Raw genomic sequence first — 27,305 nt, 5'->3', positions numbered from 1 at the left:
AAGAGAGTTATGAGTAGTGGCACTCACAGCTGAATAATTGGAAATACAGTATCAATGAATAAATGACAGTGCTTTCCATGAGTCAGCTCTGCAACTGCTTGCAGGTATGAAGATGGATGACGGTACTGGGAAATAAAGCACTCCAGGCTACAAAAGTTAGCTGATACTTCAAAGCTTTATTTGCTTTTTTAAATTTTTTTTAAGTCAAACATAAATAACTGTTGGATCCATTGCCCCTCCCTCTGCCGTATGTGTTGGCGCTCAATGATAATGTCACCATTAGGGATGGTCATTGATGGAGACGCATGATACTGCAACCAACCATTTGATAGTCATAAAATAAGTGATGGATGACCATCGATAGTTTTATCTATAAATGGTCATCCATTTTCTTTGACTGAGTGGCTCGTGGCCAATTAGAACGTGGGACGGAGCTTCACGGGTGTCGGGACATGGAGCTATGCTCCATGTCCCGGGACTTTGAAAAAACAAACAAAAGGTGGTTTTGCTGTGCCATCAATGGAAGGAAAGCATCTGGTTCTCCCTCATTGATGGCAAAAGTAGTTGACATTGGCCATAAACCATCGATGATTTTGATGGTCGATGGCCATCTCTAGTAGAATTTCAGGGAGGGCCCAAAGGGAATCCCAGCACACATAACCACACACAACAGTAGAAGAAATACAGTGTAATTAGTAAAAAAGGTACTTATATGTTAGTTGGGCGCCCACTAAGCTATTTGCTTAGTTTTACGCGTCCACTCGCCACGCTTCTGCTACGCCACTGCTTATAAAATCAACTCCATGCCGACATGGATAGTGGCGGTATGAGCGTACTTACTATAGTGGGTGCCCAACTAACATATAAGTACAAAAAAAATGATATAAGCATACAGTGAATTAAAATGACTCCACTAAATATCAGCTGGTAAAAGACCAAAGTATGTGCATAACGCTAACCAAAAATATGAAACTGTCTACTAAACAGGATAAAGGGTATGGGTGAAAACCGGACCAACACAAAACCTCCGGACCGGACATCAAACTCTGCATTTTGTAGCTTGTAGCCTCCGGCCCGGGGGTGTCCTGTCCGGGGGCGTCCTGTGGGGGGTGGGGTGGGGGCGGGGGGGGGGGGGGGTGGGTGTGGGGGGTATGGGGGCTGCCTGTCACCAGGTAGATGAGGAGGGGGTGTAGAATAAAGCCTCCCTGTATGGTCCGGGCATGTAGCAAAAAACGGACGGTCCGGACCACCCGGGGAGGCTGTAATCTCGCCTCCCCCATGTCACAGGGACCCCGACCCCCCCCCCCCCCCGGACAAGACACCCCTGGACAGGACACCCCCCGGACCGGACCCTACAAGCTCCGGACTGCAGATTTTGATGTCCGGTCCGGGGTTAGTCCGGTCCGGTTTTTACATAGTCCCCAGGATAAATACTGTCCGGTGTCCCTGGACAAGTAAATAATACATTCAAAAATTGACAAATGTATAGCACAAACAATGGAGAAACTTATTGAATAGCCGTCTACAAAAAAAACAAGAGCGTCCGGGATTTTTATTTAGACCCCTCCGATGTGTTGCAGAAGGCACAGAACCTGAGGACCACCACATCTCTCTCCGCCACTGGCAAATCGCAGCGTCCCAGTCACACGGAGGGAAGGAGGATGCGGCTGAGAGGCGTGCTGCTATTGGTGGTTTCCCTGAGTTCGGGAATTGGCTGGGATCTAGGAAGGGGCTGAGGCAGAAGGCGGTGCGTCACGCAGCAGCAGGGAAGTGCTGTGTGGGTGGTTGCAGGCTGGCTCGCAGCTTCCGGTAGTCCCCGTTACAGAGCTGCGGAGGGTCCCGGTGACTCCCTGGCCGGAGCTGCACAGTCGGGAAGTGAGTTGTGTCACCGGCGTCGCTGTCGCATAGTCACCTGTGCGTGCCCGGTGCTCCGGGTACAGGCTGCCCGTTACACTATGTGCTTATAACCGTGATTAGCTTTCCTTTTCAAACGCGCTACATTGCCCCATTGGTAATATGGGCAAGGGCCACTGTTCTTTACTTATTTACTAAAGGGCTAAACGCTACTATAAGGGATGGCTCTGCTCCCTCTGTGACTTTTGGGATGAGCACTGGAGCTTGGTGGATGCTGGTCCCTATACTCCATCTGTGGCTATAAGCGGCAGCACTGACCCATCTGTCACTTGAAGAGAAAGTGACAACATTTATCCATGTGTGGCTAGGGGTGGCGTTTGTGGTACTATTACCTATATACCTGTGGAAGCAAGCATTCTTCCTAATGTGGGCACTGGGATATCTGTTGAGTTGCTCATACTCCAGCGGTGTAGTATCCGGGATATTACATGTGTAAATATCCTGACATCCTGGCAGGAACGCGGAATCGGGATTTATTTACATACTTAATTTCCATGATTCCATGACCGATCGACAATCATTGGTGTTGACCGATCAAGAGATTGAGTCTGCAGGTGTATGGGTGCCTTTACTCTGGTGGTTGGGTGCCATTGGCCAGTGTGTGACCCTGTTGGTTGGGTGGCACTGGCCCCTCTGTGACTCTGGTGGTTGGGTGGCATGGGTCGCTCTGGATTTTGGGAGGCACTAGTCCCTATGGGTGTTAGGCAGCAGTAATTGGTTTCTGTGTGATTCTAGCCCTGTACACACACCGATTTGCTTTTGATTCAAAGTTAAGCTGTGTACACCTGTTTAGATTTTTCCCTGTTTTCGATTTTGCTTATAGAAGCAAAATCGAATCCACATCCAATGGTTTTTAGGACACTTTCGATCTGCATTCGATGCGCGCTCCCGGTTTCTCAAAATCGAATAGAAATATCGGTACTTGTGAGTTATCCGGACGCCCGATTTCAAAATCGGGTCGGATCGGGCACATCGCATCGCATGCGACCATCGGATGCGATGCGATGCGATGCGATGACCCGATTTTTCCATAGGAATCAATGTTAAAATGGACTGAGTCCATTTTAACATGGAATTCAATGGGAAAAAGGGGTCCTTTTCATACCCCTACTATCCAAGTGGGCATGGAGTTGGATATAAACCTGTGGCGAGCGTAGCGAGCCACCGAGCCCGAAGCGTGGCGAGCGGACACGGAATACCGTCCCCTCGCGGGGCTCGCTTCGCTCGCCACGCTTCGGGCTCGGTGGCTCGCTACGCTCGCCACAGGTTTATATCCAACTCCATGCCCACTTGGATAGTAGGGGTATGAAATGGACCCCTTTTTCCATAGGAATCATTTTAACATTGATTCCTATGGAAAAATCGGGTCATCGCATCCGATGGTCGCATGCGATGCGATGCGATATCGCATCGCATCGTATCTGATTGTATGCCTTAACTTAAGGCATACAATCAAAAAATCGGGCGTCCAGATAACTCACAAGTACCGAAATATCTACTGTGCAGCCAAGGAAATCTCGAATTCGATCAAGTAAATCGAATGAGTACATTGTGCCTACATTGTGAAATCGAATCGAATGCAAAAGTACAGATCTAATGCCAAATCGAATGGGATGATCTAATGCCAGATCTAATAGAAAATCGAATCTAACATCAAATCTAAGCGTGTGTACAGGGTTTAAGATTCGGTTTTCTATTAGATCTGGCATTAGAGCTTTCCATTCGATTTGTCATTAGATCTGTACTTTTGCATTAGACATCGAATTAGATATACATTAATGGTACATTGTGCACATTCAATTTACTAGATCGAATTTGATATTTCCTTGGCTGCACAGTACATTTTTCTGTTCGGTTTTGTGAAAACGGGAGGGCGCATCGAATGTAGATCGAAAGTGACACAAAAACCATTCGATGTCGTTTAGGATTGGATTTTGCTTCTATAAGCAAAATCGAATAGAAAATCAGAAAAAAAAGATGAATGTGTACAGGGCTTTATGCTGCCCATAAACTTATGCGATCAGATGCGATGGGACATCGCATCAAGTGGTGCCCAGTGCAGCACCCGGTGTCGCATGCCATCCCGCATAAAAAAGGTGGCACATTCATAACTACGAGGAAGGTGTTTATGGTTGTTCAAATATTTTTGTCAGGAGGCTTGGATATAAGCTGCTATATAGGCCAATGATCTACTGTGTTTTCTTTATTCACAGCTGCACTGCCTCCCCCCCAGAACTGAAAGCTCACAAGCAAATGGCATGTTTTACAAAGAGGATTGCCAGTGATGGACCCAAGTGTGTGCTTTTTTTTTTCTCTTTAGTATAGATACTTCAGTATAAAAAAGCATGGGTGAGGGGGCTTGTTTTTATATCCGATAACAGAAAGAAAAAAGCACTTCTCAGCTTGTTCTATTGGATTAAGATCTTCCAGACTTAATTTAAGATGGCTGGGGCAATAGCATCAAGAATGAGTTTTACCTCTTTGAAACGAAAGCAGCCCAAAACATTCACTGTCAGGATCATTACAATGGATGCAGAGATGGAGTTTAACTGTGAGGTAAGAGTGAACTGCTCTTGGTTTATTTTTAATTGTTGTGGTTTTAACAGTGTCTTATGCTTGTTTTTGGTGTAGATTTAATTTTCATATGCTTCATACTGCTATAGAATTTAATAATATGGAACAAATCCTAAAGCTCTTTGTTTTATTACATTATTAAGAAAGATAATGATCTATGATAAAAAGCTTGTTGAGGGAGAAGACAGAGGCTGTAATTTAGCTTACCATTAACTGTGAATAAAGGAAGCAGAGGAGTGACATCCAAGAGGACTAATGGCAAGAGTATTCCAATCCTGAGATTTCTGCTGCTCAGGTGGGGCTGAGAAATGGGGTCAGAAGTATGATTCAAAGACACCAATACCCCTTTTACACCGAGGCAAAAACCAGGGTCAGCATCGGTGTAAAAGGGGTTGCTGATAAACTGGGGGGCAGTGTAAATGGGTATGCCGGGTCATCCGACCCAGATCCCATTTACTGCAATGGGGGAGCCCAACCTCCCAACTGCATGGACCTGTGATCAGTATGGAGGTTGGGTGGGGGGCACACACAGCCTCGGCTGCGGTCTGCTGTACTGTGCAGATAGCGGAGACAGGGAGGAGGTGAATGGATGCCTGTATGCGGCATCCATTCACCTCGTGGATGGGGCCAGGGGGTGCACCGAGGCTGGGGGCAGCCCAGCAGCTTACCTTGATGCTGGGCTTGCCCCCAGCACGGCAAGGGTTGGCCCAGTGCTTGGAGATGATGTCACCCGTGTGCACAACCCGGGATTATTCCAGGTCGGCACCGCTGTATAAACGGTGCAAATCCCGGAATGAAACAGTGTTCCAAATACCGGGTCGGATCTGGGATTTTGTTGTAAAAGAGGTATTAATTGAATGATCTTCAAGAGTTGTGGAAATAGATTTCATCCATTAAATATGCTGGATGCTGCTAAGCACTATTAGTAATGGTTATGGGTCATTGGGTTGACCACTGAAGGTCGACACAGACAAACGGTTGAAATGTCTGATTTCGACACAAGCATTAGGTCGACATGGACACCATATCTGTGCACCACGTCCCCTCGCATGGCTCGCTGTGCCTCACAACGCTTGGCACACTATTATAGTCTCTCTCCCTAGTGGATGGTAGGGCATGGAATACCGCCTGTTGGCACATGTTGGCTAAAAAAACTCCATGAAAAACCCATGTCGACATTTTGACTGTCAACCTGCCCAATGTCGTCCTTTTGACCCCGTCGACCTTAGGCATGTCTACCTTCTGTCCGTTTCGACCTAAGGTCTGACGTCCCAATGTATGTCGACCTTAATAGTGTTGCCCTAACGATAGTATAACATTAGTGAAAAGGAAGCAGATGTACAGTATGGTTCAAATATGCAGAAAGTGACAACAACCTAATATAAGAAAAAGTGGCTTATATTGGTGGAGTTTTGCTGATGGGCCTTCTGAACTTAATTTTTGTGTGTGTATTTTAAGGTGTATCACTTTGTTTGCAGTCAGCGACTTAGTCCAATGAGAAGCTTGCTGTGTATCCCAATGTCTTTTCCTCCTGACTCTTCCAGGCTCCAACATTTAGATTGTCATGGGTCTCATACCTTCGCCATTGCATTTATATGGATAATGTTGCTATGAAAAAAAAAAGTTAAAAGGTTTATTTGTGGTCCATTAGTGCCGATTTGTTTGTTTTCTTGTATAATTAGTTTTTTGGGGGATGATAAACACGTGGATCGGTGTATTGGCCACTGATTCATGTGTTTTTGACACTTTCGGGGTGAAATTGCTCGTGTTTTTGCTGCTTTTTCCCAACAATAGTGGCGAAATCTGCCGCAATTGAATAGTTGGGATTCAAATGTTGTGTTACAGTCTCAAGTTGTGTTAAGAGAACACACATAGGGGTATTTTTTTGATGGAGTGGCTTTCACCTTAAAATTTAAATAGGCACTTACTGTATAATAGGTTTAAAGCCCTGCATGTTGTTCATTTTACCAGAGACTTGCAAAACCCACTGCTTTAAAGGTAAACCACAATATAAAAAACATCCTGGACACCGTTTTGATGTTGAATAAAACCTTGAGCTTTGACTCACCAGCCATTGGGAACATGAATGCTTTTAGACTTTTTGGTGCAATATGGGTGACCCTATGGGTGACCCAGAATGTCCCAACCAGAGGATATGTGGAAACATGAAATGCACCCAAGAATATACAGTACACAAGGGGGCAATTTCATTAGTAAGTAAGGTTAATTTATATAGCGCACTTTCCCAATTAGGTGCAAGTTGTGTCCTCTGCACCACTTCTACAGTGTACTCACACTGCAAATTAAATTTACATTTGTGCACACTCCCTTTGAAGGTGGAAAGTTTAGGAACATATTCTTTGGTAAAAATGTTAAGGCACTGGGCCTGATTCTAATTGGTACTTTATTGCATGCCGGCAGGAAAGAGGCTTTGCAGTATCTTACGAATGAAATGCAGCATGAGGTGTGTGCGATGTTGCAGCAATGGATCACCATCAGTTGCGATGGCCACAGCTTACTGAAACGATAATCAGAAACAGTCAAGTCCACAAATGCGGGGGACACATCCCTGTTTTGTAATAGACAATGAGAGTCACGAATCCAACTCCCACATGCAGGGGCTAGTGATCATTATTGCATATCCTGCTCTGTATATGGGTATTGCACATGTGCAGACTCTTATCAATTAGATTTGTACGTAAACCATTGGGATTATGTACAAATCCATATTGAGTGACAATGGTGCCCCCGCCCTCTTTCCTCCAATTATTAATTATGTACTTGGAGTGGTTTAAATAGCAGAATTTTACCATTAAAACTATTTCTGTTTTCATGCACTTTTTCCCCAAAAATGCTTGTTTTGTTTCAACTTTTTACAAATTAGTATAAAACCTCTGAAAAATGAGTGTGCTGATATTTTTCTGTACCACAAAATGCTTGCTATAATTTTTCAAACATTACTAAAAAGTCTAAAAATCATCCCTTTGACATATTTGAAAAACCTACAGTGTTTTCCTTATAGCCACTAAGAGCCAGGACTAGGTCCTGTTATCTGCTGCCACTTTTTTTTGGGGGTCCAGGATGGTTTTCTCACTTTTTCATGCACTGCTCCCAGAACGCAGTTTGAAGTTGCATAACATTTCTGTAAGTAGCACGGTTTGGCATTTATTATCCAGTCTCTCTTGTTGGGTGTATGCATTTGTGCAATGTGTATGAGCTTCATAAAACAGATACAGAATACTTTACATTTCCAATCTCCTTTTTATATAGCTTTATAGCCCTGTACACACGCTTAGATTTGCTTTAGATTTGATTTTAGATTAGATTTTCTATTAGATCTGGCTTTAGATCATCCCATTCGATTTGGCATTAGATCTGTACTTTTGCATTCGAGTTTGATTTCACAATGTAGGCACAATGTACTTATTCGATTTACTGGATCGAATTCAAGATTTCCTTGGCTGAACAGTAGATTTTTCTATTCTATTTTGAGAAAACGGGAGCGCGCATCGAATCGAATGCACATCGAAAGTGTCCTAAAAACCATTAGATGTGGATTCAATTTTGCTTCTATAAGCAAAATCGAATCGAAAACAGGGAAAAATCTAAGCGTGTGTACACAGCTTTAAGATTATGTGCATCTGATTGTGTACCATCCCCTTTATATAATTTGATTGATTTTTGTATTCCCCTTTTATTAGGTTTGTTTGTGTTTGTGCCACTTTTATTCATAGTGTTTATTTCTTCTGCATCTTTTTCCTGTCTAGGCCAGTTGACTTCCGTTTTCACTTGGGGGATGAGACATAGGGCCTTATTCTAGTTCACTCTTTCTGACAAAATCCTTCTTAGATGGGCAAAACCATGTGCACTGCAGGTGGGGCAGATGTAACTTGTGCAGAGAGAGTTAGATTTGGGTGGGGTTTTACTTCAAAGTGAGATATATATATTGCAGTGTAAAAATAAAGCAGCCAGTATTTTCCCTTCACAGAAACAAAATAACTCACCCAAATCTAACTCTCTCTCTGCACATGTTACATCTGCCCCCCCTGCAGTGCAAATGGTTTTGTCCATCTAAGAAGGATTTTGTCAGAAAGAGTGTACTAAAATAAGGCCCATAATGGGTAAAATTTACTAAGATTGGAGTTCTGTTGAATATGGGATGTCACCCATAGCAACCAATCAGATTCTACTTGAAAAAAAAGAAATATATTCTGGTTGCTATGGGCAACATAGTTGGGATTTGTTATTTGAGGTGTGAGTATTAGCACCCCCTAGGTGCAGTTGTATTTCCCCTGGAGGCAGCAGCTGGGAGAATTACATCTCCCAGCAGTACCCTCTCCAGTAAAGTAAAGATGATGTATAGGCTACCAGAGATGCTGTATTTTTTTTTTTTTGTTTCTTTTAATTCATGCACCATGGGACCTTCAGCTTTTTTTTTATCTTGCCTACTTTTTAAATTGGATACCACTATTATGAGTAGTGCACATACCCATAATCCAGAACTGCATGGTTGTTAACTTCGCTAAACTTCCTCCTTTATTGAATACTGAAGTATATTGCTCAAATTGATTGTGAGGTATTCACTTAGAGAAAATTGTATGTTTTGTCTCTCAAAAGCCCCAAAGAATATTTTTAATTTAAAATAGACAAAAATTACAAACAAATTGTACTGCACTCACAAAACTGATGCAATGACCAAGGTATGGAAAACCACAATGGTAATGAGTATGCCATGCAGGATATAACCGTTCCCCTACTCCCCCCATTTAAATACATTTCTCAAAGCTCCATCTGCTGGGGAGAGAGTGAGAATGTTCAGTTTACACAGATTAGAATCTTCAGTTGGCAATTAACTTAATTAATAAATTTGAAACCTCAAAATAAACAGATGATCTGAGCATAAACATATGGCTTACAAATTAACGTGATAGTGCGCCTGCATGAAATAGGTTTTTTATTTTTAGCACTCCAAGGGGATTAAAGCGGATACTTAGTTTCTTAGATCTTTCTTTAAATCTAAATTCATAATCAAAAGTAGCGATTGAGTGCTGATTTATAGAGCCTGTGTCCACAATATCGTCCATATTGTGCTCAAATAGAGGAAACAGCTGGTTCCCATAATTAATCCGTGTAAATGGAGCATCTCTGTATTTGTATGACATTTATTATAAAATTTTAGAACTGGTGTAATTGAGAACTTAGAAATAATCAAGAACCTGAAATCGTTAATTAAGTGCTTTCCAAAATGAAAAGGATTGCAGAAGGCTACAGAATACTGCCAATGGCAGTACTTGTGTATTTTTCCTGACTGCCAAGCATTTGAAGTACTGGCCCAAAATCAGTAACACCCACGTTTTAATAACTGTTTAAAATGTAGCCAATTCCTCCCACATATCATTAATACATTTCAAACCAGAAATGCGGGGACCAACCCGGGAATCAAATTCCAAGGGCCATGCAGAGACTGTCATTAGAAATGGCCTTTACGATGAGGTAATTAGAGAGAGGGAGGGGAGAGGCAGATGCCCTGTGATGCCAGGATCTTCGCAATATTATAGTATGGTATATCTGGGTATCCCTAACGGTGCCTGTAATCTGGCATCAGATCACATCTTCCCCTTCCTAATGTTTAGAAACTAGACCCGGGTTGTTCCTGGGGCCAACCAGGGAATTTTGGCTGGTGTGAAAGGGTATAATTTATTAAACTTCACCATTTAGCCCCCACATTAAAGAGTAATATTCACATTTAAGATCAGGGCTGATACTATAGTGGCTAGAGTCAAGGAAAGGGCAAGCAATCAGAACCTGCAGTAATGCCCAGCAGACCCTTTCTACCCTCAGCTATCTGCCAAATTTCAGATCCCAATGACCATGACAGAGAAAATTCCTATTCAGTGCAATCCTGTCTGGTAGTAAACAACAACCCACGAGAGTTGAGAGTTAATTTCATGTGTACCACATCAAATGTGTGTCTTTATATGTTCAAATAAATGATCATAAGATTGAATCTCGAATATGTTGCTGGAGCTTCAGTGTTTCATTTTATAATGCACATTCAAGTGTAAAATTAAACCTTTGAGTGCAAAATATTGGCTAAAAATGCTGGCATCGCTCACATTTGTTATATAAATTCAAATAAAAAATGTTGTGTAAAAAAGATTATATTTCCTATATAAGTTAACCATTACAGATCATTATGATGAACAGAAATGTTTGCTTGCCAATTTTCATACCAATTTTGACAAATTCACTTGGCCCTCAAATGGTTAAAGAGCCCATTCATCATTAATTGCATATTCAATGTGATATTAGCACCCAGGATTGTATTTCAATATATGAATACTTTTATATGAATGGATTATCCAGCACTAACGATCCCGTCACTGCGACTCGCTGAAAAGGATGCCGGGGCTTCTGCACATATGCAATACTGTAATGTTTAAAAGGTGACTTTAATAATGGGGACCTTGCTTTATCCTGGAACATACAGTACCCAGCAGCAATGAAATAACTTCATTCTAGATTGCACATTTTTAAATGCTGTGAGGGGATACATATGGAGGACCAGTAGTCAGAATGCCTGCATCCTGACAGGGATATCCCTAATTGCACCCTTCTAAGTGCCGAATCCTACACTCCCACCCACAGTGTCTAAATATAAACACCCCCACCCCTGGCCTGCCAGTAGTTCTCCTCTGCATTCTTATCTTTGGCATCCGGGCAGTCATGATTCCAGCATCCTAATTGCTGATTCTGGCACCAGACTCCCATGGTAGTCAGGATGCCGCTGTCGGTATAGTGAATGCCGGCATCCTGACTGCCGGCTGTGAGCCATATTTCTATATACACCTAACAAGGTCTGTTCCTGCATGTGTTATTTTCCTTAGAATTTGATGACCCCCCCCCATTTTAAATGGTATTCACAGCCTAAGCTTTTGTAGAGTGGTAGCTTCTGTGATTCCACAAAGTTGAAAGCAAGCACATCTGTCTGGCTTTAGTACATGTGTGTTATGCTACAATTGTATGCTGTATAAAAGAGATTCAAAAAAACATCTGCTGTAATCTACATTTGGTGCTAAGGGCCAATTTCAGAACGGTTGCACTCTGTAGAATATGGCCGTATATTTTGAGTATAATGTATCCATAAAGTATCAGTTCTTATACAACTTTTGTTGACTTAAACACTTATTTATAAATGTTTTTGTTATTCACAGGTAAAATGGAAAGGTAAAGATCTTTTTGACTTGGTATGTCGTACTTTGGGGCTTCGCGAAACCTGGTTTTTTGGCCTACAATACACTATTAAGGACACCATAGCATGGTTGAAAATGGATAAAAAGGTAATATAAAGATGACATTCATACAATGCATGTGTATCTATTTCTTCCATTACTATATGTTGTATTCATTTCCTAAAGGTCTTGGATCATGATGTCCCAAAAGAAGAACCAGTGACGTTCCACTTTTTAGCCAAGTTTTACCCTGAGAATGTAGAGGAAGAGCTAGTACAAGAGATTACTCAGCACCTCTTCTTCTTACAGGTGCTCATCTTCCTCCTATTTTGTCCTGCAAGTTTTTTTTATTTGAATTATTTTTAATTATTTATTCTCCCCACTACTAATGATTTGAATTCTATATTTTTCTTCTGCTACTTTCTATGCAGGTAAAAAAGCAGATTTTGGATGAGAAAATATACTGCCCTCCAGAGGCCTCTGTGCTTTTAGCTTCATATGCTGTTCAAGCAAAGGTAAGTGGTCTTTTCATATTTAATTGGGGAGAACATTGTTATCTATTCCCCAAAAAGTAGGATGATTTTTAACAGAAGCTTACGGCAGCTGTCTCTCCTAGAGACCGGACAGGCTGTCACTGGGCTGACAACAGGGGGAGCTAGCTGCAGTGGCAATGTGCAATTCCTCACAGTCAGTCAGTGCTTCATGTGGCTATGTGAGAGCTGGCTGGGGGAGGCAGGGATTTGTCATCAGCAGCTAAACGGGTATACTCCTCTGATGTTTGAGGTAGTGAGTGGGGGGAGAGGGTTGTATGTTTTGTGTGTGTGATTTTGTGGATATGGTGTATTTATGTTTGCTGTGTGTTTGTGTGTGCATGCTGTGTGTATGTAAAGTATGCTATGTACATTTGTATGTATGTTACTGTATGTGTGTTGCTGTTTATGTATGCTATGTGTGTCTATGGGTACATGCTGTATGTATGCTATGTGTGTTTGTGACTGCAGTGTGTATGCATGCTTTATGTGTGTTTTGGTACAGAAAAATGTGTGTGTGTGTGTGTAGCGGAACCCACTCCAGTAAAATCTTGCATATGCCCATGAGTTTCCTGCACATAAGAGCAACATGTAGCTAATTATAATTATTATTATTATTATTATTATTATTATTATTATTAACAACATGTAGCTAACTTCATGCTTGTTAGAATTCAGGAGTCGTTTTTTTTTTTATAGCGGCACTAAAAGCACAGTGTTGACAATTGGTTCCGCTTGTGAAGTCTGTGCAGGGATGGTGAATTCGGAACCCCAATTTTTGCCCAGTGGGTCTCACCGATATTGAGGTGTATTGCAGAGACCACTGGGGGTTCTCATCAAAGGGCATCCAAGTGGTAAAAGGAGGGGAAGATGGTACACTTGGATTCCCATTGATGAGAACTCCCAGTGGTCCTTCCACTTTATCACTTCACCAGATTTAATACATCTGCCGGTACTTATGTAGTATCTGGGCGCCCGATGTTGTGATTGTGTGCCTTACCTTAAGGCATACAATCAGATGCGATTCGACGCGATTTTCGACAAAATCGAATCGCATTCGATTCAATTTTTGCCTAGGATTCAATGTTAACAAGGTCCTGTTCATTTCCCCACTATCCAAGTGGGCATAGAGTTGATTTTATGGAAAGAAAAGAGCCTGTGTGTGGATTGGAAAAGGCTGCATAAGCCGAAACGCGTAGGACGCCAGGACACACCACAAACAAAAGGTGCCCCAACACCATCCCCCGGCATAGTCTCCTCCGGCTGGAGTTAGAGCGCACCGACATGGCAGTGACGTCACCCGGGGCATCGCCGCTGGTCTCGCGAGACCCGATACCCGGAACTGATGCCGCGGACAGAGTCAGAGGAGCCAGGCACCTAGGACACGCTCCGGGAGTAAGACTCTGCGGCTGCAGCGCTACCCAGTCAAGCCAACCGGACCAATACAGCCACAAGGGAGCCTAAGGTGCAACGCAAGGAGCAACCAGAGTGGGTGCGCACCAGAACATCTCCGCACCACTCCCGGACATCGATAGGGTAAGAAGCAGGTCAGCGGGACGCCGCTCCCTGCTTATCCCTCACACACACGCAGCACCCCCTCCCCCCCCCCCTTTTTTCCCCCAAAGGAAAAGACTTTCTGCAGCACCAAGTGCAGGACTGTGCTCACAGGAGCCCCGGGACAACAGCACACACCTGCAGAGAGACATAAACCCACTTGGGTTTATGGTTAAAAGGGATCCGTTGATACCCTGATTCCCTCAAGGGCTCTCAGCATCTGTCTGCACACGGGCTCTTCATTTCAACATAGACAAAGGCAGCACTTTAGCCCACCCTTTGCCTTTTCCAATCCACACACAGGGAGCGCTTGAACCATCCTCTTTTCTTTCCATAAATGACCAAAAGGGGGTACGGGACACCCCTGAGGTAAAAGCAGCGCCGCACCATATCACTAGAGAGAAGTGCAGTATAAACAACCATTACCCCTATAGAGTTGATTTTATATAGCGTGGCGAGCGCAGCGAGGGGACGCGGAAAACATTTTAAGTAATCCGCGGCCGCTCGCCACGCTTTATAAAATCAACTCTATGTCCACTTGGATAGTGGGGAAATGAACAGGACTATGTTAACATTGAATCCTATGGAAAATCGCATCGCATGCGATATCGGATGCGATTTTTCCAACCCGATTTTAAAATCGGGCGCCCAGATACTACATAAGTACCCATCTGCCCCAAAGTACTTTAAGCATTCACATAACTTTAACCTTTGCCACAAATAGAATAATTTATATTTTTTTTTTTTTTTTTTTTTTCTCTGTAATGAAGGTTTGGTCAGTCTTTCCTCACTTTCCTTTATATCTTTGCTATTGAATAGCAATTAATAAAAATAAAATATGACTTTTTTGTTTGTTTTGACTTTTTGATAGCTTTATTTGTAAAGGGGCATACACATGGGGCGATTTCAGTCTCATTTTTAAGTGATATGAGTAGATTGCTTAGAAATGGAGCACTGATCGATCTGTGTGCGTACCCTGCAGCAATGGCAAGGCGTGGCCCACTTGTCGCTATCACCCACAGGGAAAGCCAATGCTTGCACTGGCTTTCCTGCTAGATCGTGTGACTTTGCAAAGCAACGCTCAGCACACCGGATTGCCGGGTGCCTTGTGCGTGTACCGCATTGTGTGCTGAGCGACCGTGCTTAAGCCCATCGCTCAGCACAGAGGACTGTCGCCCGGGGGTTATGACTTAGCTTTATTTATATAGTACTCATAAACAACTGGAACTTTGTTACAAATAGGATCTTACACAGATCATTTGTCCTTTCCTAGGTGTTTCAATATTTTTGTATAAATTCTGTAGGTCTGTGACATAGCAGGACCTATGTATTTTTGCACAAAAAGGGAATTGGCGAATGTGCAGGATTTTATTATTATTTATTTACAGTTTCTTATATAGCGCAGCAGATTAGGTTGCGCTTTACAAATGTTGATAACACTGAAAGGACAAACTAGGTAAAACAGACAGACATAAGCTGTGTACACACGCTTAGATTTTTCCCTGTTTTCGATTCGATTTTGCTTTATAGAAGCAAAATCGAATCCATATCGAATGTTTTTTAGGACACTTTCGATCTGCATGCGATTCGATGCGCGCTCCTGTTTTCTCAAAATCGAATAGAAAAATCTACTGTGCAGCCAAGGAAATCTCAAATTCGATCCAGTAAATCAAATGAGTACATTGTGCCTACCTTGTGAAATCGAAATCGAATCGAATGCAAAAGTACAGATCTAATGCCAAATCGAATGGGATGATCTAATGCCAGATCCAATAGAAAATCGAATCTAACATCAAATCTAAAGCAAATCTAAGCGTGTGTACAGGGCTTTAGAGGTTGGAGGTCCCTGCTGCAAGCTTACAATCTATAGGGATAATTGGTTATAGGTAATAAAAAATAAAATTGTGGGGAAAGAAAAAAGTTTTTCACAGTAGCGTCTAATTGAATACCCCAGAGAGTTATAAAGTTTACACCTAGCAATCTAATGTCTTTAATGTAAATACGTTGTAATTTTAAAAACAGGATGTCTCATACAAGTTTGTTAAATTATCAAATAAGCGTCAGTTATACATCGCACCAGCTTTTCTCAGTACCATCTCTTTATTATCAAGTTTCTATATTTTTGTATTTTTGTTCTATACATTAAAAAGGTAATTCCTGTAGAATGATTGTTCCCCCCCCCCCCCCCATCTCTGGCCATGATATTGGGAACTATCCAGCAAGTTGATAGAGCTAACAAGTGTGCTGTGACCTATATACGCGTTTACATTTGGCTTCTTAAGGTTTGGTGGTAGCGGTTCTCAGATTACCTTACTGTGGCAAAGGTTTTTCTTATGTCAGATATGTCAATGCCCAGTCATTCCACTAGCTGCTTGTAATCATAGTCTAGTAGCTACTTTACTTTTCTTGCCTTGCTATCTTTTAGTATGGCGATTATGATGCCTCTGTACATAAACGTGGATTCTTGGCTGAGGAGGAGCTACTTCCAAAAAGGGTGAGTATGAGTCAACTCTTTAAATAACTTTGACTACAATGTACATATTATTTTACACAGGGATGAGTTATATAACCAGTATTTTTAATACTCATGCCTTTAAAAAATGTAAGTTGATCTACTGTATGCTGCAGGTTTAATGTACAGTCTCTTTTAAACTGATGAATAGACTTTTATATTATGTGACAGTTACGTTTCATTAGCTGAATTGTATTCTATATGTTCAATTAAAATTGAAAAAAAAAAAATGCCATCGAATCCATGCCATGCCCAATTTTTTTCATTCATGTAAGCTGCAAGATATATGTAAATGATTGCATTTCCAAATAGGGCGAGACCAATAAACAGGACTTGTATACTGTAAAGCGTATTGGCTATTGATACACTAGGGGAAAGTAAAGTGCACTAGAATCACAAGGCTGATGACTTTTTCTCACGTTGTTAACGCTCTTCCTAATTGCTTGCGTTAATCAGGTAATAAACCTGTATCAGATGACTCCGGAGATGTGGGAAGAGAGGATCACTGCTTGGTATGCAGAGCATCGCGGCCGCACCAGGTACAGTTCACTGCTTATATAGCTATTCACATGTGGACGCTGTGTGATAAGTACTCCTGGGAATTAGATTCTAGTCTTTTTGTGATTTTTTTTTTTTTATCTTCAACAGAGATGAGGCTGAAATGGAATACCTGAAAATAGCACAAGATACAGAGATGTATGGAGTTAATTACTTCCTCATAAGGGTGAGAAAATGATGGGATGTGACTGGGAACGGATAGGCATACAGTAGGATCTTTTATCTTGGATTGCTCTAATGCCTGAAATATACTAAATAACCCTTCATATAGGTTAAACTTTCCCTATGATGGTGATAATAAATGCCTATAACTAACCGGCCATAATAATTTAACCATTTTTGGGGGGTATGCTTGATACTGGAACAACCATAAAATGCCTTAGAAAGTGCATTCAAATGTACATTAGCTACACATCTTTGCATATAAAGTCACTATAGCTTTAACACTAGTGCTGGCTTAACTTGTACCCTTGTTGATGGGTGAAACAGTCCTGTTCATAGCCGCTGAGAGCAATAGAGTGATAGTTTGGCAGGGATGTGGAGAGAACCCGTTTAGACATGATGAATTGTACTCTGCAGGTGAAGCAGTTCCACTGTAGTGCCTGCTAATGAAGCAAGGCAGGTTGTATGGGTGGAAAGAAAAAGGAGTTGAGCAACAGCATTACTGATGGATCAGAGTGGAATTATATGGGAGGAGGTTGCAGTCAGGGGTGGTATAAGAGAAGAGGGGGGTACCATGTGCAGACTCTGTGTGGGCACCCTCCTTTCTGGCAGTGGTTGCAGTGAGGTAGACTGGCTTTATTCCATTTTCCCAGTGATTTATGTCTGCGCAGCCGGCCGCCATGCGTCTCAGAAGGGGTAAATGTAATTATATGGGGGCAGGTTAGACCCACAGGCCAATATGAAATGCACACTCTATATCCATTGAATATGTGCCAATGGTTGGAGTCATCCAGTTGACCATGCTAAGCTATTATAAATCAATACGCTGCTAATTTTCTCCACTTCTATTCTTTCACTGTCCTGTTCCCTGATTTTACCTATATAAATGTATAGCTTTGCCGGAATCCGCTAATGGAAGTTAATATCCAATTTTTTTTGTTCCTCCTGTTCTCTATATAGTCTAGATTTTCTTTTTGTTTCCATCTTTAGAACAAGAAAGGCACTGAATTGTTGCTTGGGGTAGATGCTCTAGGACTCCATATTTATGACCCTGAAAACAGACTGACCCCTAAAACCTCCTTCCCTTGGAATGAAATCCGAAATATTTCTTACAGTGACAAAGAGGTGAGTCACCCCTTCATTGCTATGATCTCAGGTAGCAACTGGGAGTCCTGCATGTTTATATAATCCGTGATCTCCCCAGAATTTTTTTCCAGCCCGGTGGCGTCAAGAAGCAATAATAAAGTGCACAAATAGTCTGTCAAGGACACCGTTACTGCCTTGCCATAGAATGCTCCCTCTAGTTGGCAGGGCAGTTTTGTTTGTATAATTATTTATGTAGGTTTTTCCTAACAATTGGGCTACTTGTCCTGCTCAGTTCTCCTCCTGCACCAGATGTGGGTACTTTGTCAGTCCCTACACCTTTCAATTGCCAGGAAACTCCTCTGCATGCAGCAGAAGAAACAGATGATGTCACTGCATCTCCTCATTCCTGCAGCTAATGGTATATGAATGAGACTAGAGGTGGCGAGCTAAGTGAGTCACTTACTACCCAGTGATGGGGGAGGTGGAGTGGCGCACAGCAAGGCAGCCAGGCAATTTCTTTCTTAAGTAAGTGCAGCATTCCCTGCACAGAGTGCTGTGAATATGCAAGTTGGCAACTCTAGTATGCTTCCCCTGGGCATTTCTATGCATCCGGCACTCTCCCCAATTAGAAATTGTTGCAGGTAGACACTGATTCCGGACAGAGCACCTGATGGGAAGATCATGTGATGCTGACATCGGCGTAGCTCGGTCTTGTCAATCACATTGGGTGGTCCATCCAAAATCCGCATCCACCTGCAACAAGTTCTAATTGGTGAGAGTGCCGGGTGCCAGGGGAGTCCGCAAATGCCGGGTAGCAGGGCGTCTCTTGCCAGGGGAACTGCCCGAAAGTGTAAGCCAAGGGAGAACACTGATCACTACTGCATGATTTCTGTTACTTGTTTGCGATTTCTGTTTCCTACAGTGAGAGCACGTGAGCATCTAATATTATAAAGGTAGAAACTACACAAATAACATAATAATATTCATATAGCACTTTTCTCCCAATAGGACTCAAAGTGCTTTACAATTGTCTTTACAGCTCAAAATACAAAACAAGCTTAACAGTAGATATCCGTAAAATGCTTGAGTAAATAGGTACATCTTTAGTCTATTTTTAAAGGATTCTACAGAATCGACCCCCAGATGAATTCAGGGAGATTCTGGGTACTGTTAGTAGTCCTTCTTCAACGGATCGTAGTGATCAAGTAGGACAGTAAGGAATCAGAAGCTGCTGCAGGTACCTTGGGCCCTGTTCATGTAGGGCCTTGAAAGTGAGTAAGTCAATCTTGAAAACGATTTGCCATTTAACAGGTAGCCAGTGAAGGGAGTACAGAATTAGAGTTATGTGGCTGGAGCGGGGCTGGTTAGTTAATAGTGTGGTGGCGGCATTTTGTACCATCTGCAAGCGGTGCAATTCTTTTGATGGGAGACCCAGGTAGAGAGCATTGCCGTAGTCTAGGCGTGATGATATAAAAGCATGTATGACTTTAGGCAGGTCTTCTGAGGGAATTAAGTGCTTGATTCTGGCTATGTTTCTCAGATGAGATAATGAGTATTTGATTGTTTCTGATACTCAATGTTTAAGTGTCAGGCCACTATCAAGAAAACACCAGGATTCCACACATGATCAGAGCTTTTTAGTGCTGTGCACCCCAGCGTAAGACCTGTCAGTTGGCTATACTGCCGTCTTGTCCTGTGATTTATCATAAGGACTTCGGTTTTACCTGGGTTCAGTCTCAGCCAACTGGCACTCATCCACTCCTGGAGCTCAGCTAGGCAGCCATTTAAGGTTGTTATTGTGTTATCAGTGCCTGGAGCAAAGGACAGGTACAGTTGTGTATCATCTGCATAGCAGTGGTAGACCAGGCCATGACATATGATTATGTGAACCAGTGGAAGCATGTCTACTGTAAAAAGTATGGGAGATAGTATAGAACCCTGTGGGACACCACAAGACAACGGCACTGGTGGTGAAGAGTATACTCCCGATGCAACTCTCTGTGACCTGCCAGCGAGAAATGATTTGTACCAGCTAAGGACTGTGCCACCCAGACCACAGAAATTATTTAGGCGCTCAATTAGAATCCCATGGTCAACGGTGTCAAATGCTGCAGAGAGGTCCAGAAGGATTAGGATTGAACAGTCTCCTCTATCCTTTGCATTTAGAAGATCATTGAGCACATATACCAGAGCTGTTTCTGTGCTATGTCTTCTCCTAAATCCTGACTGGAATGGATCATAAATGTCATGAGTTGACAGGTGGGTCTCTAGTTGAGTTGCAACCACTTTCTCAATAACCTTTCCTAGAAAAGGAAGATTTGATACTGGCCTGTAGTTGGTCATGCCGTCAGGGTCTAAATTAGTTTTTTTAAGAAGTGGTCTGACTATTGCTTCCTTTAGTGGTTCGGGAAAAACACCTGTCTGCAAAGAGCATTGAACTATTTTTTCGAATGCAGGGCCAATTATTTCCATACAGCCTAAAAGAAGCTTGGATGGGGCAGGGTCCATCTAGAAACTGGACCCACCTTGTAGCTACAAATAAAATATTTTGCATATCACTATTCCAAATGACAGCAAAACATTGACATTGTACTTTGCAGTAATTTATTTTAATGTTAATACAAGACCTGAAGCTCTGAGAGCTCCTGTACATGTGATTGGATTTGGAAAGCAGAATGATCCTTTTTACATATTACTTTACTTCTTTTCCCTCCCCCCCACAGTTTACCATCAAACCACTTGATAAGAAGATTGACATCTTCAAATTTAATTCCTCCAAGCTCCGAGTCAACAAGCTGGTAGGTTCCTCGTTAAATATTTTATCTGTAACTAACATATTTCTTAATGATTTAAGAAGTCCATTGCTATGATTTTCACAAAACATATTTTTTTGTGAATTGGCACATATGTAATTACTGGTGGAAAATTGAATGGGGGAAAATAGACGGCACAAATCTTGAAATCCCTTGGTCAGTGGTTCCCAAACTGTGCGCCTGGGGTGCCTCGGAGCACATGCAGGGGTGCCTCGGTTTGGTTGTCCAGAACCAATTCAAATTATTTATGGTCAATGTAATAGGCAAGATCAGTGCTTCTGGCTTCCAGTTTTTAAATATGTGGATAAACAGAAGTGAATTCTGTCCCTCACCACATAACTGGACCTGAGGATGACCTATAAGCACAACTTATTTAATTTAATATTGTTTTCTGAAATTCTCTGTAGCAAACTTTGCACCAAGAGGTGCCTTGACAAATATTCTGATAATCTAGTGTGCCGCGATGCAAAAAAGTTTGGGAACCACATGCTCTAGGTGCTTATTGTGTATTTCAATCCCACTTTGACATATGCAAAGAAGAAATCAAGGCAAAAAGAGGGGACTAAAGGACTATTAAAAGGGGATACTGGTTCTATCGTAAAATCTCTGTTTATAAGTAATATAAACATATATAGTTTTTTAAATTATTTATTTTATTGAATTAATACATACCATGTAATAAAAGCAAAATGTACATATTGACATTTATCACCATATCATTCTATTATAATATCAAGAGGAGCCATTTGCATCAATACAATATCAATAATTAAACAATACAGTGCTATATATGTGGCGTCTATATATTGATTTAATCGCATGTAAGTGAGCAAGGAGAGGAAAAAGGAGAGAAAAAAAAAAAAGAAATCTTATTTTCCTTTCCCTTTTTCCAGTTTATAATGGTGGGGATCCATTGGTGAGGGTTTCTGTGTTATACAGATGGAGCATGTCTTATCTTTGGCCAGCGCTCGCCAGACCCCTTGCACCGGCGACTGGGACGCGCATGCATCACGCACGCACGCCACAGTCTCTAGACGGTGGCGATGCAGGTTCCTGCCCATCTCCGCTTCAGGGAGATGGGCAGGGTTAGAGGGGGCGGCGAGGGGTACATGGGGAGGCGGCGGGTGACCCGGGAAAAGGTCTGTTGCCTGCAAAGTTAAGGCCGGCTCCATCTGTACCATGTGGTTAATCTAACTATTTTACGGATATACTCTTTGGTAGTATTGGGTAAAGTGGTCACATAATAGAAAAATAATAAATAGAAAAAAACTTTGTTGAGCGGGACTCCACATCCAATGAGCATTCTACTCAATCCATTTGGTATAGATAATATAGCCTAGGTAGCATCATAGACCTAGATATAATTTCTTGTTGAATCCACTAGGGCAAAATTGTTTTTTTCGCAGTAGCAGCCACTCTTGCTAGTAGCAATTTTATCCCTTTAGATAATGCGATAGTCTGTCATTTGATATGGTTCCAGAAGGCCCACTCAGTAGTACTTTTAAAAGGTATATTCAACTCTTTATTAATATAATCCTGAACTCTGGTCCAAAACAGCTGTATCACTGTGCAGCTCCACATATGATGTCTGCATCAGGAGTCTTACAAGCTAAGCCCCTGGGGATGCCATCTACGTATCACTTAATCAGGTTTTCCATTTTGGAAATGTGGATTAGGTTAACATAGTTATTACCTCCCCCTATCCAATCCAGGGCATACCTATAATTTGCAGCTAAAGTGTAATCTTCTGGACAAGGAAGATTAATCCCTCCAATCGATATAGGTTGTTTTAGTTTAAACAAAGCAATACGGGGCCGTTTGTTTGCCCATATGAATTTTGTTAATGCTTTATTTATAGTGTGTACATCTTGTTTTTTAAATATAAACGGAAGCATCTGTATTCGGTAGAGCAGACGTGGAAATGATATCATTTTATATAAATGGCATCTACCCAAATATGATAATGGAAGATGTTGCCATTTTACAAAGTCCGCATTATCTTATTAATATAATGAGTGAAATTTAATGAATATAAATCTATAATATTAGATGGTATACGTAAGCCTAGGTATATAATATACTCTCGTGCCCATTTAAATGGGAATGAACTACCCCATCCCCGTGTTGTCTCTGCTCCCAACGCTAATGCCTCCATTTTATAAAAATTTACTAAGAATCCGAGATCAAATTAACATCTCGTAATATTTTTAATAGAGGGAAATGCAGCTTTTGGATCTTCTAAATCTAATAAATCGTCTGCAAAGGCTGAAACTTTGATAGTATGAGAGCTTATGTTAATGCCTTTCCAGTTGGTGTCTTGTATAAAGATACGGATTAATGGGTCTAAAGCTATATTAAATAATAAAGGGGAAAGGGGGCAACCCTGTCATGTCCCACGATGAAGTTGGAAAGAAGATGTATTTAAGCCATTAATTGTGAGGAATGCTTTAGGTTGTTTATAGAGCAATTGGAATATTCTAATAAAATCCTCCCCGTATTGTTGGATTTTTAAAACTCTCAATATATGAGACCAGGACACCCGGTCGAATGCCTTATCGGCATCACAACTAAGTACTAGAGAGGTAGGACAGTTCAGCCTTTTAGAGCTGTGAATTGCTGTAATTTATTGTACGATAATTATGAACCGAAGTTCTATTCTTAACAAGCCCATTTTGGGCAGGATGTAAGACACGTTGCAAAACAAGTTGGAGTCGAGTGGCAATCAGTTTAGAGCAGGGGTCCTCAAACTATTTTGCTCTGGGACCCCAGCAGAAAATAAAAATAATTACAGGACCCCATCAAGTTACTCACATCACATGTGTGGTCAGCATACAGCACATACATGGCAGCATTGTGGAGTCTAAACTAACAGACAATTGAACAGATGTTTCAGACTCCTTGAATCACTGACTGAGATTAGAAAAGTCATCAGCCTGATGGTCAGCAACATGGAGTCGTGACCCCATGCTGAGAAAGTCAGGACCCACTTTAGGGTCAGGACCCACAGTTTGAGAACCCCTGGTTTAGTGAATAATTTTAAATCTTGGTTTAGTAGTGAAATGGGTCTATAGGACTGCACCTAGACGGAGTCTGTACCCAGCAGGGAGGGGGACACACAGCAGAGCGCAGTAATAGCCTCTGGGTGTCTGGGGTGAGCTGCATCAGATCTCCGGGACCGGGTCATGCTGTGTCAGCAGCCGGGGGGCTGGCTGCCAGCGTGTGAGCAGAAATCATGCAGGGCAGACGGAGTCTGTACCCAGCAGGGAGGGGGGGACACAGCAGAGCGCAGTAATAGCCTCTGGGTGTCTGGGGTGAGCTGCATCAGAGCTCCGGGACCGGGTCACGCTGTGTCAGCAGCCGGGGGGCTGGCTGCCAGCGTGTGAGCAGAAATCATGCAGGGCAGACGGCGTTTCACTCCGGGGACAGGTCTGTACCCAGCAGGGAGGGGGGAACACAGTAAAATTAAAACAGCTGGTGCCCAGTTAACTCCCCTGCATTTACATGAACGAAGCAGGGGAGTTTGTAGAAAAATATAAAGTTTTACACTCACCCAGCACCAGACCACTACACAGCACCTCTCCATAAAGGTAATGGCAGAGGAGTGTGGGTTTGACTGGCCTGCAGGCGAATTGGACATGCCTGAATTTCGAAAGAAGGATTGGCACTGGTTTGGAAAATACATTAAGTAACAATTGTACAGGGGTATTAGATAGAAAGACCCAGCGTAGTTACTGCTCTTTTTTTGTAATATAATGGCAGTGTTTGGCTGGTGGTGCTCCCAAGAATGTTCAGTATTTAAACTGTAAGGCAACAAGAGGGGGGGTGGTCATGAGAATGACCAAAAAGGGAACATGCAAACGGGTTTTTGGGGCACACTTAATGATAAAGATGATGTAGTATATGTGAAGAGATGATATGTGGGTGAAATAAGACTTAACTTTTATTAAAGAATAACTCTAAAACAAGGTGATATTTATATTTGATGCAAATAATGCACAAAACAAGACAATATGTATTATATAGAATAGATGTGGAAATATCACAAAATATAAGGTTGTTAACCTGTCAGAAAAGAGAGAGGGTCCTTGACATAATTTGTAAGAGTGGGCGCAATGTTTAAGATGAAAATACAAATATACCTGTAACAAAACGATCCCTGTATTTAAACAGAAATTTGTTCAATTAATATCAATACGTAGCAATTATACAGGGTACAGGTATGTAATAGTGGATGCTTGACACACAAAATACAAGATTTAAGAGATATATATAAATAGGTCTGTCTCCGTCATGTAGTTACAAAGAAAGATTACTATCCAAGAGTGGGAGGTAATAATGAGGGGTCACTACCTGACAGTGAGAGGTAATAGTGAAGATTATAAAGTGTGAAAAGAGCCGAGGCTATAGAGAGATTAGTAAGATTGAGCTGAGTCCAGAAGGTGATCTCCTGCCTGCAACTTGATTACAACACCCGGTATTCCCAAAGAGTCTACCCAAAGGTACTAGCCGGGCCCATCACTGCTTAGCTGCTGAAATCGGGATGGGTTCAGGCGATCCAGTGAGGTATGGTAGTAATATTATTAGCATGCGAGAGGGATACCCGCATTTGAGGCTCAAATGAAAAAAGGTGCTTCTGCTGTCAGTGGCGTCGTCTGTGGTCACCCCTGGTGCTCACCTGCATTGCAGGGGGGATGGATACGGCACCACTGATGAGAGAGCACTGAAGTGAGAAGATATCAGCAAAAAAGATGGGCTGGTGTCAATGGCGCAGTCCCTAACCTCTGCTGTCCATCATCCACCTTTGGGTGTCCAATGATAAATGAGAGGGTCAGGGATTGCTGATCCTGTCCCAGAAAGAGAAGAGAAAATTATATATTGGGGACAGCACAACCAATAATGTTGTTACTGGTAATGTTGTTGTTGGATATGGAATGAGGTTTGCCAAATGTAGCAGGAATTGGTTAATGAAAGTTTTTTCCTTCTTCCGGTTTTGTGTCCTCATTAATGGTGCATCTTAGTCTCCATAGATGTCAGTGAGTGGGAATTTCTGACCGGAGCTATTGTGCCACCTTGAGGAAGTTTATTGCTGGATTGCCCAGTCTGTGTGCTACAAAGACAGTTGGAGCGATTGCTTTCTGCTGTGTATTTAAGAAAGCAGATAATTGGACAGACTGGGTTGTGGGTTCTGTGTAGATGTCCACAGAATATAGGGAGGGGAAAGTGGGGGATAGCTACAGTATTTAAATGCCTAATCACAATCAAGTATGCATGCAATTAAGATCAGGAACTCTTAATAATCACAGTGCTGGTCTCCTGTTAATATACAATTACTGCTGATAAAGAGAGTTAAATCTTATAATAGTAGCGGTATTGTACACAAAAATAGAAGAGTGTAGCAGTGTTTTATACACAGTATCTTGTGATGGTATTGCACACAAAGTTTCATACAATTGTGAAGTAAAATTACTGTCTGTTTAAGGTAGTAGCAGCGATCAAGTGTTGCTGCCTGTAGCTACCGGCGAAGGTGATCAGGAATACTTAATTAGAGCAGCCGCTGGCACAAGGTGATCAGGTGTACTTAATTACTACTTAAATAGAGCAGCCGCTAGTACATTTAAAAGCTGACTATAGTAATAGACACCCTGTATGACGGTTACTGGAACTGAGTTGCGGGAGCCGTCTATAAAATATAGGGTATCACTGAGTCGTCTGTGGGAGAAACAATGCGGAAAAGCTAAGGCAGCCAAATCCCCACAGAGAGTGAGGGGAGAGACGGTACTTAGCTTGGGAGATGCGGCACCCGGCGCCAGATGACGGGAGCCGCTGCTGATGTCAGGTAGTGACCGGCTTGGAAGACGGAGGCTGGGGGTGTGTCAGAGGCGTATCCTCACACGTGTTTCGCCTGTGGCTTTCTCAAAGGACCAATACCATCACAAGATACTGTGTATAAAACACTGCTACACTCTTCTATTTTTGTGTACAATACCGCTACTATTATAAGATTTAACTCTCTTTATCAGCAGTAATTGTATATTAACAGGAGACCAGCACTGTGATTATTAAGAGTTCCTGATCTTAATTGCATGCATACTTGATTGTGATTAGGCATTTAAATACTGTAGCTATCCCCCACTTTCCCCTCCCTATATTCTGTGGACATCTACACAGAACCCACAACCCAGTCTGTCCAATTATCTGCTTTCTTAAATACACAGCAGAAAGCAATCGCTCCAACTGTCTTTGTAGCACACAGACTGGGCAATCCAGCAATAAACTTCCTCAAGGTGGCACAATAGCTCCGGTCAGAAATTCCCACTCACTGACATCTATGGAGACTAAGATGCACCATTAATGAGGACACAAAACCGGA

General features: G+C 42.2%; 1 protein-coding gene across 2 annotated transcripts in view; it reads left to right on the top strand.

Annotated features, from left to right (window-relative positions):
• The first annotated feature begins 1,717 nt into the window (after positions 1 to 1,717).
• NF2 (NF2, moesin-ezrin-radixin like (MERLIN) tumor suppressor) overlaps positions 1,718 to 27,305 on the top strand; it is a 100,092-nt gene continuing 74,504 nt past the window's right edge. For both annotated transcript variants that reach the window (XM_083145336.1, XM_083145337.1), the window contains exons 1-10: positions 1,718 to 1,875; positions 4,128 to 4,470; positions 11,703 to 11,828; positions 11,907 to 12,029; positions 12,152 to 12,235; positions 16,230 to 16,298; positions 16,773 to 16,855; positions 16,965 to 17,040; positions 18,027 to 18,161; positions 20,846 to 20,920. In XM_083145336.1, the coding sequence (XP_083001462.1) occupies positions 4,357 to 4,470; positions 11,703 to 11,828; positions 11,907 to 12,029; positions 12,152 to 12,235; positions 16,230 to 16,298; positions 16,773 to 16,855; positions 16,965 to 17,040; positions 18,027 to 18,161; positions 20,846 to 20,920 (885 nt within the window). In that variant the 5' untranslated portion in view covers positions 1,718 to 1,875; positions 4,128 to 4,356. The remainder of the gene's footprint in view (positions 1,876 to 4,127; positions 4,471 to 11,702; positions 11,829 to 11,906; positions 12,030 to 12,151; positions 12,236 to 16,229; positions 16,299 to 16,772; positions 16,856 to 16,964; positions 17,041 to 18,026; positions 18,162 to 20,845; positions 20,921 to 27,305) is intronic.

The sequence above is a fragment of the Crinia signifera genome, chromosome 1, assembly GCF_055691185.1.
Source record: "Crinia signifera chromosome 1, ASM5569118v1, whole genome shotgun sequence".
In the NCBI taxonomy this organism is placed as follows: domain Eukaryota; kingdom Metazoa; phylum Chordata; class Amphibia; order Anura; family Myobatrachidae; genus Crinia; species Crinia signifera.
Note: the sequence above shows the minus strand (reverse complement) of the source record. Positions and strands in the feature narration are given on the sequence as shown.